This window comes from Musca vetustissima, unplaced genomic scaffold (genome assembly GCF_032173495.1).
Source record: "Musca vetustissima isolate MV318-11 ecotype Yass unplaced genomic scaffold, APGP_CSIRO_Mvet_v1 utg10205, whole genome shotgun sequence".
Classification (NCBI taxonomy): Eukaryota; Metazoa; Arthropoda; class Insecta; order Diptera; family Muscidae; genus Musca; species Musca vetustissima.
In genome coordinates this window covers 230,950-250,574 of record NW_026879580.1, presented here as the reverse complement: position 1 = coordinate 250,574, position 19,625 = coordinate 230,950, and the positions used below count along the sequence as shown (strand labels likewise).

At 33.8% G+C, this 19,625-nt stretch overlaps 1 protein-coding gene across 8 annotated transcripts in view; it reads left to right on the top strand.

Moving 5' to 3' along the window:
* Positions 1-19,625, top strand: part of LOC133324530 (peripheral plasma membrane protein CASK) — a 79,949-nt gene that overhangs the window by 1,808 nt on the left and 58,516 nt on the right. For 4 of the 8 annotated variants that reach the window (XM_061533368.1, XM_061533366.1, XM_061533364.1 and 1 more), the window contains exons 5-9: positions 40-397; positions 458-580; positions 632-779; positions 3,099-3,277; positions 3,336-3,497. In XM_061533368.1, coding sequence (XP_061389352.1) covers positions 40-397; positions 458-580; positions 632-779; positions 3,099-3,277; positions 3,336-3,497 — 970 coding nt within the window. Of the gene's footprint in view, positions 1-39; positions 398-457; positions 581-631; positions 786-3,098; positions 3,278-3,335; positions 3,498-17,832; positions 17,998-19,625 lie in introns of those variants that run through there. The other 4 variants (XM_061533365.1, XM_061533367.1, XM_061533363.1 and 1 more) reach the window with 2 other exon arrangements.

Here is a 19,625-nt window from a genome sequence, read left to right as displayed (position 1 = left end):
ATATGCGCCTGTAATCATTTTTTTTGTTTTTAATTTTAGTCATTACATGCGGCAAATACTGGAAGCATTGCGTTATTGTCATGAAAACGATATCCTACATAGAGATGTACGACCAGCATGTGCACTGTTGGCGACGGTAGATAACTCGGCACCTGTGAAACTAGGCGGTTTTGGTTCAGCAATCCAATTACCCGGAGGTCGAGAGGCTTTGGAAACGCAAGGTCGAGTTGGATGTCCACATTATATGGCCCCAGAAGTTGTAACGAGACGTTTATATGGAAAAGGTTGCGACGTTTGGGGTGCAGGGGTCATGCTGCATGTTTTGTTATCAGGACGTCTCCCCTTCCTAGGATCAGGAGTTCGATTGCAAAATTCAATAGCACGTGGGAGATTATCCGTAAGTTATAATAAATGATTAACGGTGGCTTATGCCTAAAATTATGTGCTGCTTATTTAGTTCGAGGCGCCTGAATGGAAGTCAATATCCGCTTCTGCCAAAGATTTAGTTTCAAAAATGTTAGCCGCTAATCCTCATCACAGACTGTCGATAACACAAGTTTTAGAACATCCTTGGATAAGAGTAAGTTCTCTGCTTCCTTGTTGGCAATTTGTAATAGCATGTTCCCTTTAGGATCGAGACAAACTGCAACGTCAACATTTAGCAGATACCGTGGAAGAACTAAAACGTTACAATGCCCGCCGTAAACTGAAAGGAGCAGTACAAGCCATTGCGGGAGGAACATCGTTGGATCCAATTTTCGGTTCTGAAACCGATTCTAGTAAGCGTTTGTCATTTATTTCCATTTTTAGGGTTAGAGTTAAGGAAACTTCACAAGACAAGTTGAAAAACGTTTTGCTTATTTTCTGAGGCTTCGCTTATCCTCTGAAACATCAACTTGGATACAAGAGATATTAAAATATCATAATACCTCCATACGATTAGAAATTAACTTTTATTATACCCTTCACCACACTGTGGTACAGGGTATTATGTCTTTGTGCATATGTTTGTAACAGGCAAAAGGAAACGAGATAGACACATGGTTCCTTTTGAGAATATCGTCAGCTAAAATGCAAAAAGGCGTAACTAACAAAAAATTGAAAATTGACTTTTTGAATGAATATTGTGAATGTCAATAAACTACATGTGTTGACAAAGTTTTACACGTCTGCGGTCAAAAAAGGGGCTTCTATTAACAAAACACAAAAAGACGTAACTATGTAAAAAGGCGTAACTAACAAAAAATTCAAATTTGTACTTAATTGTTATGACTGCCATTAAACTAAATAACTAAATTTGTTAAAAAAATTATAGTCTATTATTCGTCATATGCAATATCACCCTGCCGGGCATACTTTTTCATTTCACATGACATGTTTATAGTTTTCATTCAAAATAGTTTTTTGCTTCTCCTACACAATTTTGCTTTTGTTAGTTACGCGTTTTTGTATTTTAGATAACGATATGCATAGAATCACTTTCTGAGTCGATTTACGCATGTCCGTCCGTCCGTCTGTCCGTCCGTCCGTCTGTCCGTCCAAGTATTTTTGTGAACAAAGTACAGGTCGCATTTCATTCCGTCCGTCCGTCTGTCCGTCCAAGTATTTTTGTGAACAAAGTACAGGTCGCATTTCATTCAAAATAGTTTTTTGCTTCTCCTACACAATTTTGCTTTTGTTAGTTACGCCTTTTTGCATTTTAGATAACGATTGCTTTGCTTCTCCTACACAATTTTGCTTTTGTTAGTTACGCCTTTTTGCATTTTAGATAACGATATGCATAGAATCACTTTCTGAGTCGATTTACGCATGTCCGTCCAAGTATTTTTGTGAACAAAGTACAGGTCGCATTTATGATCCGATTTGGATGAAATTTGGCACAGCACACTTATTCGGCCCAAGGACGAACCCCATTGAAATTGGGAAAAATCGGTTCGGATTTAGATATATGTAGCTCCCATATATAGCTTCGCCCGATTTTAGGTAAATAGTCCACTAAAGTCCTTGGAAATCTTTTGACTTGCACGAAATTTGGTACAGCATAATGAATAAGGTCAGATTTAGATATAGCTCCCATATATAGCTTCGCCCGATTTTAGGTAAATAGTCCACTAAAGTCCTAGGAAATCTTTCGATTTGCACGAAATTTGGCACAGAGTACTGAATTAAGTCTAGAATGATGTTGCTAAGCTTCGTGAAAAGATTCGTAGCTAGAACGATTGACACAACGTACTGATGTTATATAAATTAGTCTCTGGCAAGTTTCCCTGAAATTGGTTCAGATATAGATAAAAAAATACAATTACAAACAAACGAAAATAAATTTGACACTAATCGGTCCTGCCGTTCTTATACGATGAGGTCTTTTTCATACCATGCTATATAATTTGTATAGAGACAAAATATATATTTCACTGTATGCTTCTATTAGGGTCGAACCTAACAAATACCCTATTTTCACCATTATAGGGTGAAAAGAGGCGAAAACGCATAAACACATTTTTTGCATTTGTGCACATTTGTTTTTCAGTCTGGAACCTAATTCAATGTTTTGCGTACTAAAATACCCACCTTCTCAACTCTATAGAGTTTGTTGAACGTCCGTATTACAAAAAATACGCAAGGACGTTATTTACTTGAAAACGGCGAAGATTGATGAAAACATTTTTTTAATTGATCGAAAAATGTTTACATTTATAGAAACACACATTTTTCAATGATTGGAATTCTATTTTCAAGAACCAAATTTTTGTGTTGTGTTTTTAATTTAATAGCGAAGCAATTGTTCTCTTTTGAACTAGCTTCATGCGTCTATACAAGGCAATTCGGTATAAAAAATATTTTTTTACATTTTGTGAATGTTTTTTATGTGAATTTTTAAAACATTAACGGATAAAAATGTACATAAATTCAAAGATTATGGTTTCAAACTTTAAAAGGGAAACATAAATTATTTAGATTATCATTTTTCTTTAGTTGAAGTCGTTTACTTGATTTTGGTAATGAAGTGATCTCAAGTTCATTCTACAATTTTACATTGTTTCTGTATTTTTGGTTTCCGTAATTAATTTATTTTTTTTTTCTTTCTCGGCATGCAGTGCCCGTTGCTTCCGCATCAGATATCCTTAGTGAATGGGCTGACGAAGAGGCGGGCATTGAAGCTGTGCAACGAATTTTAGATTGTCTGGATGACATATACGCTTTACAAGATGCGCACGTCGACCCAGATGTTTTACGGGATATGCTTCGAGATAGTCGCCTACACCAATTTTTACATGTACGTTGTGTTGACAATCTTTTTCAAATCTTTTTACTAAAAATTTAACGAATTTTAGCTGTTTGATCGCATTGGTTCAACCGTAATGTCGCCGAATCGCGCACCTCCTGGAGATGCTGTTTCCCGCAGTCGCGACGTCATTGAGCTCTTATCCTCCACGGGTGGTAATAAATATTTGAAAGATGAATTGATGCAACTACTAGCGGCACCACATCTACAGGTAAGTGTTATATATAGTTCCTATACGCACAACGAAAAAGAGGCAAAGATTTTCATAAATGTGATCTATATTATTGTTGTGATATTACAAAACTTTACCACCTTTATGTCCTTAATTGAATTTAGTGTTTTAAAATGATACTTAAATCGTTTTCAATTTTTTTATTTTAATATTCATTTGTATGTCCTTCTTTGTTTTTAGACCTCTTTAGTTTCTTATCAATATATGCTGACTGAAATTAATTATTTATTTATTATAGTATTAACATTGTAGTAAATACAATGCTAAAATAAATTAATTATATTTTGTATATGATGTACGTAATTAAATTAACATTTTGCTACATAATAAACAAAAGATTTAAAATATAAACTCTAATGACATGAATTAAAAGCATTGTTGTATGTACTGGTTAATTCATGTGTATAATTCTGAAAGCGAACAACGTCGTGCATGACATTATGATGTTTGGTATTATAAATAAGATATTTTCCCCAAATTAGTTGTGGCAAATCGTGCTACAAAAACAAACAATATTAACTTAAATTTCGTGGTAAGCCTCATATAGCCTCCCAAATTTCGGAAGTGTAAAGACTTTTTTGTCCAACTTTCTTTTTGTAGGAGTGTGGATAAATTATCCACCGCTACAAAAAAGTACTTTGAAAAGGACTGCTTCTGAAGAGAAGACAAATGTCGAACCTTGATAAATTTGAATTTAATTCGCAGATGCAACATCGTAATAACTATAATATAAATAAAAGTTATCAATATTCGATCTTTGTAAAGCCTCATAGTACAATAAGCTTTATGAGCCGCTTAATAAACGGCGAAAAACGTCGCATAATGGTGGGAGCGTAGCAGGGTGCGGAGAATGATTACAATACGCTCTTTCTCACGAATGCTCACGGCGAGAATTCGAATATTTTCAATTTATCGCGAATGATAAAGTTACAATGAATTAACAAGCATTTGCAATCTCTCTCGAATGTTCGCATTGTACAAAAAATTTAAGCTTTGTCGATTCGTTCTTTCGCGAGCATTTGTTGCTGAAGAACATTCTTCCGAAAAATTCAAAAAAGAAAAAGTAAACAGCGTGACCGGTGACATTTTTCGAAAAGTATCACAGAAAGTATCATTTTTGAAATAGAGGCACAAATCCTTTGAAAAGGTGGCACAAAAAGTGGCACACTATTTTGCAACATATTAACATGGAATCTGATGAAATTATATGTGGACGGTACGTACAAATATTAAAATCGGTCAAAAGCTAAGTTTTTTGTCCAAATATTTTAATATTTGAGACGATTTTAACAAAATCCACATTATTCTCATCCCAAGCCTGTATTCCATTTCATTTTATTTATTAAGCATAGTAACAAAGCCATATAGGCCATTTGAGTTGCACAAAACAACATAACTTATACTACTCGAGAAACTTATTCCTATAAAAAATAACATATCATAAAAATTCAATTATTTATCCTTACCCAGCAAGCATTTTCTATCCAAAACATATCCAAAAAGTTACTACCAGGCGATGAAAACACTCATAGGCGATATCGTATTTTTAACAAATAAGTTATACCGTTTGGGAAGAAATGAACCACGTACTCGTTACCTTTAAAAAGTATCTTCTTCGTCACAATTTGAAGTTAATAAAGCGACACTCCACAATGACACTGTTTTGTTACCTTAAATATTATCGCCTTAGTTACTTTCAACTTTCACTAAGAAGATACGTTTAAGATGTGACGAATGCGTGCTTCATTTCTTCAATAACAGTATTTGTTAAAATACTGTGACTTTTTGATACCTAAAGTAAATAAAATACGTGTATGAATAATGAGTATGTAATTGCAATTGCAATAACAATAATGAATAACGTATATTTTGCAAAAAAAATGTGAAAATTTAACGCTAAACAAACATAAAATTGAAGTTAAGGTTAATACTAAGCAAAGCTAAAACATTATTTAGTTAAATTGTAATAATAGTTAATTTTTCAACAATTTTATTAATTTACAGTCTTCGGTTGTTTTTTGTGTATTCTATCCCGAGCGTGTAAAATATGTTGTTGACAAACTTTGTTTAGGTCCAACAACGACGTTTGGGGAAATTTAAGATGGCACATATCTGTAAGAATTAATTTTTTAAAAATTTCAAATTAACACAAAAGTAAGCTGACTTGCCTCTTATTATACTATATGTAGTAAATCGCTGAAAACTGGGTTTTTGTGTAGTTCCACGCCATGTTATTTCAATTGCTACTTGATCACTTATAACAGCTTTAATTGCTAATTTAACAAATGATGACATTTCTTTTCCCCCAACACGATTTATTAATATTTTCTGTAATAAATTTGTATATAGAACGGTGGCAGAAATTATGATAAAAGTTATATGTTATTACCAATTGTTCTCGAACTTCATCTTCTTTTAGAAGTTTTGCATCAAAATTTTTAAAATCGTCGAAAACATAAAATGGCAGCGATGGCAACAATTGCAATTTTTTTCTAATGAAGTGGGCATTATGGAATGTCTTATCTCATTCTTTAGAGTAATTACTTGCTCCGTAAGTGATTTAATTAACATCTGTGTGGCCATTTGATTTTTATTAGTTTCCTTGAAAAAATTTTCCATGGATTCTTTTAGACTTTTTATTTAAATTTGAAGCTCATAAACACTCCGACTTTTAACATCTTTAAGATTAAAAAAAAAAATTATATGTAAGTATTGCATAAAAATTGCTTTAGTTTTTAATTTAATTTTTAAACATAAATAATGATTGTTAATCAATTTGACCGTTTTATGTATTGATAATCGCCGGCAGCGGCTTTTAAAAAATTATATAGTTAACTCAATTGAAAATATTTAATAATAATAATGTAACTCAAATTACCTTGTTTAATGGTTGACATTTCATGATAAATCATTTGTTGACCATTGGTATGATCTAAGTATATTACATTTTCTGCAAAAAATATGTATATTTCAGAAGTCATGTTTGCAGTTTGTATTATAAAATATACCTTTATTATTTGTGTCCATTATTGAATTAAAGGGAAAACCGTCAGTAATTTTGATTGGATACTTCATAAAATAAGAGCCTTTTTTGTAATACTTGAAATTTGAAACTCTATTTCGTCTCCAACAATAAAATTGTCACTTTCGTATATGTGGAGCTGTGTTGAATCCAGGGGCTGCAAAAATACAGGACCCAAGTTTTCAAGAAAATTGCCTTTAAAGGTTGGAGAGTTACTAATATTAATAATTTTTGAGATTTGGACAAGTTTCTTGTCGACGTAACAAAAATTGTTCTTGTTGTCCAAATTAAAGTAAAAATTATCAGTTTTAACAGAAATATAACATTCACATTCATTGCATACATTTTCAATTGCCTTTTTTGATGTAGAGCTCATGTTTCCTTTGAATGATGAATGCGCCAAATGATATTTCTTTACTTACACGTGAATTGTATTTGATACAGCAATCAAGAATGTTTCTTATTTTTTTTATATTTTATTTTTATTCATGGCAAATATTTATAGAACGACAGTTATATCAAAGGGTTGGCTTGTTACGAAACTATCGAATTTCCATCTTCTTTCATGTAACTAAGTAGTTACTTCAGACGAAAATTGGATAACAATTCATTTGTTATTGTAAAATTACGAAGTATCACCCTTTTACAAAAAATAAGTGTCGAAGTAGATAATTATTGGAAGATGGAGTTAGAAACTCACTTCCAAATGCTTGCAGGGTAATAATTTAAGATAAAGCTAAAAAACGATTCATGTAACCCCAGTTATGTAAAAACAGAAATAAACAAATAAATTAAAATTAACTAAAGTTCCATAAAAATTGTGGACTCTTTGGAATAGGCTCACAATATAGGAAGAAGTTGCACAAGATTTAAAAAAGTGGCACATTTGAAAAATGGTCTACCTGAATTAAAAAATGGTCTGCATGAAACAAAGTGGCAAAATATAGGAAGAAGTTTGTACAACATTTTAAAAAGTGACACATTTTGTATCAAAATAAAAAAGTGACACAACAGTGGCAAGTATCAAAATTGCTACTTCAGTGGCACAACGGTCATGCTGAACACATGTGTGGAATAACAAAACAACTGTTGAGTTGAGCATTCGCGAGAATTCGCGAATTTTTGCTTTCATACGTGTGCGAATGTTAGAAAAATTTCAACCACCAAACGAAAAGAACGTGTGCTCTCACTTGTTATGTGCGTGCGAACATTCGTTTGGCGAATGCTCGTGCCTAGGTTCTATATCTGGCTTTCCATTACAGTGCAATACTTGGGTCATTAACCAATCTTAAATGGTACAAAATAAAATCGTATATATTTTAAATGTCCACCTCGTGGTGAAGGGTATTTTTTTATGTTCAGCCTTTTGTGAATCGGAATCTGGCCACCTTTAATCTAGTATTGAAAATGGAAAGTGGTATGTATACTCCCACTTCAATACCAGATTAAGAGTAACCCTAATATTGAGTATTTTGAAGATTTTGGGCATGTTTTTTAACAGAAGTGGTTCCAATCTTATTGAGCACAAAATCTACCTACTAAAAAAACGCTACATCCGGAATTCGAGTATTTTGCGGTGTATAGTTGCGTTTTAACCAAATAAGTTTTCTTTTTTGTATAATAGAGTAGAAAATGTCCCTACTAAAAATATCACTATTGGCCAATGTTTCCGGGTGAGCCCATGTAATAGTACCCCTTTATTCGGTATTTGGGTAAGTTTTCTATGCGAATAGGCTTTAATTTGATATTTCAAATTCTCATACGGTGTCAAATTTTCTCACCAAAATTAGTCGTATTTTCTTATTGCAGTGGCTGTAATTTGGCATTTCGGATATTGGTGGGAAAAACACATTTTTGCAAAAAAAAGTCTATATATGCCCTACCTAAAGATCCCATTTTTTAAAAGGAATTTCCTCAAGTGGTAGTTAAATAACTTATTACGGCATGTTGAAGTTCCTAACCCAGTTTACCAATTTGATTTCATTTCTTTACGAAGGTGAATTCAATGCCCAGTAGTGCAGTGCTAGACAAACCCACGTATTTCGAAATACGAATTAATCAAAATTTCCCCATTGCGGGTTGGTCCACATGTAAAGTCCCATACCTTTCATTCATCAATATGAAATAACGTAGGGTGATATTGCCACACATTCTAATATGATGTGGGAACTCCCAGAACAGAAAGGTTTAAAGGAAAGAAACATAATAAACAATTAATTTTTTTGTTGAATCAATGATACGCGACAGCATCCCCGGCAGCTGCAGCTTCAAAGTAACATTTGTGACTGGCCGGAAGAATTTATGCTTTAGTCGAAAAGACAACCAAAAAGGACGTGTTGTTGTTGGGTAGGTCGGCCCCGGGTATGTTAATACCAACTACATATCGTTTGTTTGTCTATCAAGCCCCTTATCCACACCAAGCAAACATGTTGGTAACACAACCTGCGAAGTTATCTATTTTATGTAGCTAATACATACGAATAGATGTGTATGAAGTGTGAGTGTGTGTTATATGTATACACACCTAGAACTCAAACTGAAAGGAAACTAGTGACGGCTGAAAATACATATAAAGACTTTCCACTTATTTTTTGTGAAATATTTGCTTAACAATAGATGTAAGGATCAAAATATTTCACACACGCCACATCAGTGTGTCACTTGTTCCAGATGCTCACTCATAGCAAATTTACGCCAAAGGAGTAATATCGGTGGCACCGTTGGCTTGCGATGGACGTTTATTTGAGGCTTACAAAGAAGCATATATCGAGGTTCGCCATACAATTTAGAGTGATATGGTTCATGGCCGAAGTTGATGGATAATGTTACCAACAAATTCCTGCTTTTATATTATCGGTTTAGACTTAATAGGGGATTTCCATGCGACAAAGTTTTGTTATTTTAAAATTACTTCAAATTTGCATGTTACTCTATGTTGGCTGTCGGTAGCATTCTCAGACTACACCTCGAATGCTATGAACACTGTGTACATGTCCTCCTTGTTCGCTGTCTTCCTCAGTGCCGTCTTCCTATTCGGACAAATAAATGTTTGAGGATTTCAAGTGCTTTAGTTGGAAATGTTTTCTTTTAATTGATCCGTAGGGATAACTTTACTTGGTACAACGATGATGGCAGTAGGTAGTCCAAACAACTAAAATAAAACACTTTTTGAGCCTTGGCATCAGCTAACAACCCAGGAGGAAAATGGAAGGACTCACTGTATCTGTAAACGGTGGTGGTAATATTGTAACAATATTCTATTAGGGGATACTCCTTCTATAGACAGAATTGAAATCAACCCAAATAAGTCTTTGTTTAAAGGTCGTGTTCATTATTTGCAAATGGGATTTTCTGTATTCGAATAATATGTATGTATGCGTAGAATGAAGGAAGATGCTAAGAATATTATGGACATATTTTATGATTTCAAATTAGGAAAAATTACGAATTATTATCTTTTTGAAGTGATTAATCAATTATACATTGCAAACACCTTAGTCTTGACACAGTTGGGCTCGATCATTAATGGCTGAAACGAAATGTATGTTAGGGAATTATTGTGATTTATTGCATATTTTGGACAATATAAATAAAATTTTAGTTTAGGATGGTCCTTATTGGATGGTTGTTTCTTGTTATTTTGGTCTGACAGATTTTTTTTGGTGAAATATCAAATAACATATAAATGTGACATATATTGTGAACACGCGATTTATATTTGTGGCGTAGTTGTGAAGTGCTATTTTCTAGGAGCTGAAAATATCACCACACAGTGGTATTATAGCCTAAGGATAGCCTAAGGATGTCAAGTTGTGTTGAAATAGTTTCAGATTAAGATATAGATCCCATATATACTTTCGCCGATTTTCGGTAAATGGTTACTACGTTTTGTAGAAATTGCAGATACAGACATAGTTCCCATATATAGTTTCAATCGATTTCATGTTAATTGTGCACCAAACTATCAACGGGTGTCCAATTGCGATTTTGTACAGTGCGCTTTGCTGCAGCACACCGAATAGCGTGTGTGAAGTTAGCTTAAATCGATTTACATAATGTTGTCCCATTGTAAACAAACGACTCTAATTCTGTCCGTATATAAGACGGTTCACATATAGATGATGAACGTCCAATTTGATGTCAATGGTCCTTTAAAAAATCGACGTCCACTAAGATGCATCTGTTGGATATACCCAAAGTGGTGAAGGGTATCATATAGTCGACCCCGTCCGACTTTACTATCTTCATTGATGTTATTTCTTATGAGTTCCTACTCATTAGCGTTATTCCGTAGGTAAGGCAAATGTTAGAAGATAAAACTGTAAATGTTCCGTTCTTTTGCTAATTTGACGTTAGCATCAAGACCGAGTTCACACATGGATAATTATTAATCATTTTCAACTGTTATATATCATAATTGTGTGGAGCACCTAATACACTTTGAGTCAACCAAATTTAAACTTGGTACAGAATGAAACAGTACTACATAAACAAATATGGCTCAGTTCGCTTGCTTTTTTATTATGGTATGCACTGTATGAAGATGACGGTACTCTACCTTTGGAGATTCATTTTATGACAAAATTTGTAAGCTTGCGCAACGTACTTTGAAATAAAATATGTTATGTATTTCATCAGCTGATATATTACAACCGCTAGTTGGGGAAATGTGTGGACGAGTTGTCGTCCTTGAAAACAAGGGAAGGGGAAATAAACGTACTGAGCGTATAATTAATAGAAAATTTGTACAAAACCCTCAAATTTCCACAAGCTCGCAGTTCGAGGAATTCGAAAGACTATTAAAGAACAATTCGTCACCGTAAATGCAAACGGACGTAACTACAATTTTTTACAGGAGAAGTAAGAGACTGTTTTTTTTTTGTTTTTAAAGGTATATTGTCATGATTTAACTTGATTATTTCTGAAACAAAATGGCGTAACCACAATACACTTATTTGTCTTATGCCATGTACAGACGAGCGTTGTTCGCTCTCTCATTCGTTGTTCGACCCTTAATTATGAAGGAATTACTTAGTTCCCCATACAAAATTGTCTGAGCGAACACCGACTTTTGTACGTTGTTCAATTCGAATCACTCTCTGAATAACCAATAAATTTGTCCCATCCCTAACAATTGAGAGTATTTATCGAAAATAATGACAGTTTGAAAATATTTATGAAATTTTCAAACTTTTTCGGTAAAATTGAAAATCATGAATGAAAAGTAAAAAATTGTATAGTTTTTATATATGCAGCAGGATGTAAATTTTGTTTTCTACATAATGCAATATGCATTTCTTTTCCCTTGGTTCTAATTAGCGTACAAAACAAGAAACAAATGTTGGGCAACTCAAACAAAAAATTCTCCAAATTTTTATTTGTGACAGTATGTGACATTTGAATTGGGCAAAAAAATGGAAAACATGAATGAAAAGTAAATAGATATGGGTTCATACTATAGTCAGGAGAAAGAGAATTATTTTTTCTATTTAGATCCCTATGTAATTCACTAAAATATGTTACATTTTTGGTGTAAAACAAGAAACAAAAAGTTTGAAATAAAAAACTCTGATGATATGAATTATGAATAGTGTTGTATGAACGGGTTAATTCATGTACGTAATTCTGAGAGCGAACTACGTTGTTCGGATGCCCGTCAGAACATGACATTATACTTATACATCAAAAATTATCCGATTGAGAAGAAAATTTGTGCAGTGTACCAAATTGTCTTGAACAAAACTTAACACGTGACGTTAAAATGTAAATATAGCTTCGATATACATTTTTGTCCGATTCGCCGACTGTGATAGAACTTTGCACATCGTAATTCATGGAGTCTAGAATGAAGAGTAAATATGTGTTCAGTAACATACTATTATACTATAAACTAAGTATTTACGTTATGTGAAAAGAATTAATTGACAATGTTAAAATTCAGAAAATACTCAATTTTAACAATGTCATTGCTATTTTTTGTTTTAAACTATAGTAGATATTTCTTTTGTACTTATCTCTGTGCTGATGTATACAATTGTAAGAAATCCAAAAGATAAATTTAATAGAGAAATATCCACGTTTATTACTAAAGAATTGATAATGTGTAAACTCATTCTTGACATACTGTATTACCATCAAAGACATATAGAGTAACTTCGGGTAATGTGGAATTTGCGTTTAATGTGGACCTCGTAGAAAATGCTTGAAATATAACAACGCCGCATCGTTTTACTAATTAATGAAAACAAGAATCAAACATCAAAATAAATGCAATGTTGAAAATTTTGTTAAGCTCTGGTTGTAAATGTTTCATTTGGACATTTTTTAGCTCAACAGTCGAACCCTTCGTTTCTTAAATATAAATTAGTTATCTGGTTCTTTTAGCCGCTTGGCTTGCAATTTCGCCTTTGTCAAAGAAAAACTGTAAAATGTACCGAATTTTCATTTTGTTCTGTTCCATTTTTAACACCCTGCAACTCACAACTGAATGCACCGAACAAAAAACAGCAAAATAATTTTTTTACTGCGAAATGTCACCCTTCCAACGAGCATAAATCGGAAATTGTTTGATCGATACTTTACGAGAAATCTTTCGGTACAGCCATCTGCCAAAAAATAATTGATTTCTTTTTTTCCCAACCTAATATTTAGACAACACCTCTACTGCGTTACTGAAATAATTTATTACCCGAAGTTCCTCTACTATACCAAAAGAGACTGATTATACGTATACGCAATATGTTGCACATTTTTGAATTCAGGCAGTGTAGCTAACAGTGTAACACAGACCCAATCATTGCGAACATCGTATGATCCAATACCGTTCTACTGACATTTCGCTTTTCCACTTATGCTGAAAATCACACACAATATAACACCTACATATTCAAAGAGAGGGAATTCGAACTAAGCAAAGTGAAAACACACATGTTACAAGCATGGGTGACCTGGACCTACTCGCTTTGCATTTACTGTTGAGACGTAGCAATTAGCGAACATTGGCTGAATAAGTCACCTCTCACTGATACTAGCCCGTCTTGTCCTTCATACTCTCACTCGTTCGTTCTCTCTTTTTCTCTCTCACTTTTGTTTGTCCATGGCTGCGTGTTGCAATAAATTGCATTCTACCGACTAGACTAGATGTTGTGTATCTATTATTTGATTTGTGTCAAAGGAGGGGAAGAGAATTTTTGGTGCTCATAGATTAATTCTAGGCTCCTTTGAGATTCGTGCGGCAACAGAACACTGCTTTGGTGTGATTTTCTTTAATTTTTCTAGGCACCTGCCGCGGTTGCTGCGCCTGCATGGTTGATTTAAGTGTGGCAAACGACTAGACCAAACAAATTGCTGCACCCAAAGCAGAGATAGCGAGAGAGAGAGAGAGGTGAAGGCAACTTGATTTCACGTTTATACCACGCTCCATGTGTCGCCAACAACAAGTCAGCCTGCAACATTTACATGGTTCGCACCGTCTGTTGCAATCGCCGCGTTATTTTCCGCCTCGAGCTTTCTGCTGTAACGTTGAGAGCTAGCGTTGTTGTAAGTCGAAACGGTGACAGCATCTATTGTGGCCTATAGCGCGCCAGTTTCTTTTCATAAAGAGGTTGTTCGCCACTATATATTGCCCATTGAATTGTTCGTCGGATTTCGAATGTATTGTGTATGCAATTGTCAATGGCATGTTTTTTGCTTAGTTCCAGAGCGTTGTTCTTTATTTGTATTATGTATGTGTGTGTGCGCGAAAGTCGGTTAATTTTATTCCTATCATGCGGAGGTTAAAGCAAAATACAAAAACGGGTGTCAATTATCGACGATGATATATATAGTCGTACCTATAAATGATGTCTTTCGCTACCGGCCTAATTTACAAAATAAAAAAGAAAGAAATAATCGTGAAAACATAAACACTGGCAAGGAGTTAAAATGGTGTTTGTGATGAATACCAGATGCAACGCACAATACACAAGAAACAATCACTGGTGGTGTTACAACATTTCGTCTGGTTGCTTTTGTAAACTTTGTTGCACTTCTTGCTAGATACATGTTATATCAATTACTATATATATATATATATACCTAGAAACTGTTATTTTTGTAGCCAAGCATACATTAGAGGTTTGTACATGACGATTTCACGAAAATTGCAAAAGTAAAATCGTTTCCCAATTTTAGGATTGTTTCGTATGGTATTCAGGAAGTTTTCTCATTAAAAAATTAATTATCAATTGCTTTGTTTCCTATGATACATAGGTCAGTTTTCACGTTCTCATAGTAAATTTTAAATTAAGTATGACAGCGAGTTGCGTTTTTTTAATTATATTTGGCATTGATAAAAGTTGTACCTAGGAAGTGATAAAGCTGAAACGCATACGAATTTTGATTTAAGATTCGTTCACATACATATACATTCAAAGATATTTACTAGTTGTCCGCCATTCTAAGATAGAAGGCCAAACGAATGGATGAATGAATGTGCATGTGTGTGATGTTGAAAATCTGTATAACAACTGAGGCTGTGACCTAAATTTTAAGCCCAAGTCGAGTCAATTATGAAACGTGAAAAAAATAAAAAAAACTGAGTTATATCTACAGACCAATTGGTCTCTATACACACCTGTGATTTCTATAGAGACATGTGGTGATATTCGAAAATTGACACAAGAGTTCAATTCATGTCTTATAGCCTAGACAGACGACAGCCTTAATTTGCATTAACAGCCCTAAATCAAATTAACTTGTACATTATCCTCATTTATTATGTGTTTTTAATGCACAACATCAAACTGAATTTATACTGAATTAAGCAATTTTAATATGGCAATGCTGTTGAAAATAAATTGATTGTTGTCAAATTTCTTTACGTTTATGAAAATAAAAATTAGAAATAAAGGCAAAATTCAACATTTGTTCAAATTGGGTGCTGTTTTACTATTGTTATAGCTGATTCTGCAATGCATCAATTTCATAAAGATGTAATCTCAAAAAATATTGGAAACAAATGCCAATATCTTCTTCCTACACACAGACAAACAATAGTTTTGAATCAAACATTTTTTTTTTCATAAATGCAGAAACTCTCGTCTGTCAGGGGTAAATATTAATTCAAATTAAGAATTTGTTTGTATTAGGCAGTCTTTGCTGCCTAACCAAACAATAGATTGTGACATCCAACGAAGATAGCGGTTGGATTTACCGGGTAACATTATATAAACCTGATTTTATCCCTTTTTCATAAGCGTTTGGAATTTCCGGTAATTATTTTTTGGGTTGCACACTGCTATTTATTTAAGCATACCGTGACGTGCAACCATTTGGAACATGGTTAAGAATAATATGTTCATTCGAAATATGTTCGCATGCACAGTTTCGGATGCTTCGTTTTTAAATCGTGCATTTCAAATATAAGTTATATTACTATTTGTTGTAATTCGCGAATTTCTCCACAAATAGTGAAACGTATTGGTCTTCTTTGTACATGTGTCGAATTACATTGAAATACGTTTTAATATTCGCGAAAAACTAATAAGAGCATGATGGTAACTAAAAATAAAAAAATTTCGCGATGCTAAGTCGTTGAACACATGTGTTTGCATTGTGTCATAAAAATAATTTCCAAAAAGTTCATACGCCTTTAAAGCGCATCCGATTTCGGTGTACACCCTAAAATAATACATCGATTATCGATCTACCATGGATGAAGTAACTCTCACTATTTTCGAGATAAATTGGGCTGAAGTTTAAAAATTGTGTTTTCACAAAAGTTCAAAATCCGTATGAGGTCATTTATTGAAACGGAAATGCAAATTACTCAGATTCGAGAATAAAAAATCTTATGATTGATTTTTGGAATTTCCTTTGCGCATTGAAACTAGAAAAAAAAACACTCAAAATCAAACATCAACATGTCAGCATCATTTAAAGAAGACGCAGATATATTTCCGAAAAATGATACATAAGGGAGTTACTCCTCATTTTGTAAGCTTCTACTTTTACTTTAGCACGAAAGCCGTAAAATGAGTAAGGTAAACCTGGGTGAGGTAAACCCTGTTTCATCTATTGTTTTAAATTAAAGTGGATAAAGCTTCCACGACAAATCAATAAATACAAGACTATTTAACTTGTCTCGCCCTTCTCACCTTTGAACTGAATTACAGATTTGATTATTTTTAATTTTAAGGGTAGTCTAATCCCCATAATAACGAATATTTAGGGGTACCGATATATGGGAGCCATACCAAAACGAGGACCGATATACCCCATTTGCAATATCAACCATCCTAGCATTTTCTGAATAGTATTCATTAATTTGTTGGGCAGAGATTCTGAAGATCAGGGAAGTTATTCAATTATTTTATAATGGAAAGTTATTTCGCCAGAAAATATTTCGGACAAATTTCTGAATATTTGTACTAAGTATGTATCGGCGCCTGGTTTAATTGAGGAATTTTTACGAAATATTCGAGGATGTTTCAAAAAGGATGAGGCCAACATTTAGCGGGTAAAATAGGTCAATGCTTTTGTGTGAACATTGATAAAATTTTCGCTTAATGTCGAAAATCAATTACGAATCAGTTTTCGTGTTGTGCTACATCTGTCATATGCAAATACACTTTGGTATAAACCAATCCGCAGTGTATATAAAAACGATTGCCTGGCGAGGAAGTACGTTGTACAAATTTTAACCAAATAAAGTGTGACTATCTTAAACAAAAATATATAAACCACGAATATTCGGCCCGTGCCACATGTGTATGGAGGTAGCCCCGTTCTTACACTTAAACACAATTCGTCATTGTGGTTAACCCCCTTTAGGAAAAACTGCAATAACAAAGCATACACATGTACATACTGAACGGATTCTAAATAAATAAACGGCAAATAAAGAATTCAACAAGAAAATAAATAACAAAACCCCCTTTGGAAGGCTGCTAAACAAAACCTCTTCAACCTGGATTCACACACCCGTACACCCTCAACAACTTCACGCATATATGCCTGTGTGGCAATACTTGGTTCGCCAACAAAACAAACAGCAGTAGTAGCAGCAGCAGCAGCCCCCCCTTTATAGTCAAAGTGAACAGAAGCCGTGACTGTTTCCGTTCTCTGTGCTTCCATTGTTGGCGATTGTCACAGGCGATGATGGAATCAAAAAAGGATATTAAAAAATAAATAAAAATTGTCGCAGTATTCCACATGACATTTTGGGTGACTGTGTCTGTCTGCTCGAGCGTTGTGTTTGTTGCTTTGTGCTCGCCTTTATCGCCTGGCAGAGCCGTGACAGCTGCGTGAGCGTTGCCACCTTTGTGCATGCGACTGTCGAGTCTGTGAAAGTGAATGGATGACGACGAAGATTGCGATTCATCATTAGAGTCATTTTGTATTCAATGGATTGGCTTGGAAACAGCCGAGAAATTGCCGCCCTACATTATCCGATACTATCAGAATTTGCACGTGAAGGTAAGCCAAGCTAAGCCATATTAAAATACTCATGCGACACTTTTGTCCATCCACTCGAATCACTCACCTATCCATCATTCGCTTATTTTTTGTATTTGACATGTGTGACTAAATGTGTGGAGGGTAGTTGAAATTTGTGGCGCATTGTCGTCGTTTCTATCTCGATACTATATTGGCATAGGGTGCTGTGTTGCGTCATCGGAATTCATAAAAAACACCTCTATAAATTATATTTTAAATTGGAAGTTTCTACTTAGATAATATATTATTTAGATAATATCAATTTATGCTAAATATTTCAAACATATCCGACAGTTCTTCACAAGCTAAGACCAAGGTCGATTTTTGATCATTAAAAACCCTATCTGAAATCATGTGACATTTTTACAAAAGATTCGCAGGTCGAAAAAATTTTGTCTTTTTGTATGTAGATTAAACTTTATGAAAATCAGGAATAAAAAGACGTACAAAGACTCGTGATGGATAGAGGATATGTTAAAAAAAATCTATCCGATTTGACTTAAGAAATGTCATGATAAAAGTGATCTGCAATAACTTCATGGATAATTGGGTCACTAGCTAAAAACTTGACCTAGTCCTTCTGGGATTTGCTCACAGCTCGCCAAGTGCATTCATCCCCGAAAGGAAAATTTCGCTTTCAAAATTTTGTGAACATATCGCTCAATTGCTGCAAGACAGGCATAACTAAAAAAGTGATTTTGCAGAAAATGTGTTTTAAGTTTTCAATTTACACAGACATTACATAGAACAGAGGAAATTCTATGGTGTCTCAATCAGGGTGTGGAAGAAATATTCATATGAATTTTTTGTAGTTTGGCGTTTTGTCAGGTGTGGACACCAATAACGGGGTTCTACGGTTTTTGGGTTGGTTAACTCTCCTGAATTATGTACCAAACACATATACGCAAAAAAGATACGACGATTCGTACGTCGACAAATGACGATAAATATCGTGACAACAGATCAAGCAATGTTAAGCGTTTTTTAGACACTAAATCGCATTTATATAAAATTGAGATATATGGTATTTGATTTTGAGTCAAAGTTTTTGATTTTATAAACAAAGTTTGGCTTATTGACGTTTTTATTCTTAGAGTGACTCTGGTAAAGCAGAAGTCCCATACATATGATTTCAAAAACGATTTTCTCAAAATGCACCTTGTCAGGTTTTCTGGTTTCTATGTCTTGGTATTCACCCCTTTGTATTTGCAATCATGTGAAAAATTAAACATGGATTTAAGTTTTGGCATCCTCACCCACCATTTTTGCTTTTATTTTTCTTATTATTTATTTATATCTTTATTATTGAAAAATACAATCAACAATTTCAGGAATAAAACAAGATTTTTAAAATTCAGAAAAAATAAGTCGGAAATGCAATTGGACAAAACTAAAATATGCCCTGATTTAAAGTAGAAAAAAAAACTATTAGAATCAAATTTTCGTTGCGTATCCTAATGTATTAATGTATATTGTAATGTATTAAATGTATACGTCTACAATAACTCTTTACATCGCGATGTTTCGTGTGGCTTTCCCCCAATAAGAGTTGGAGATTTGTGAACTGTTTGCAAAAAATTGTTAATTACTGAAAACTGTATTACGCG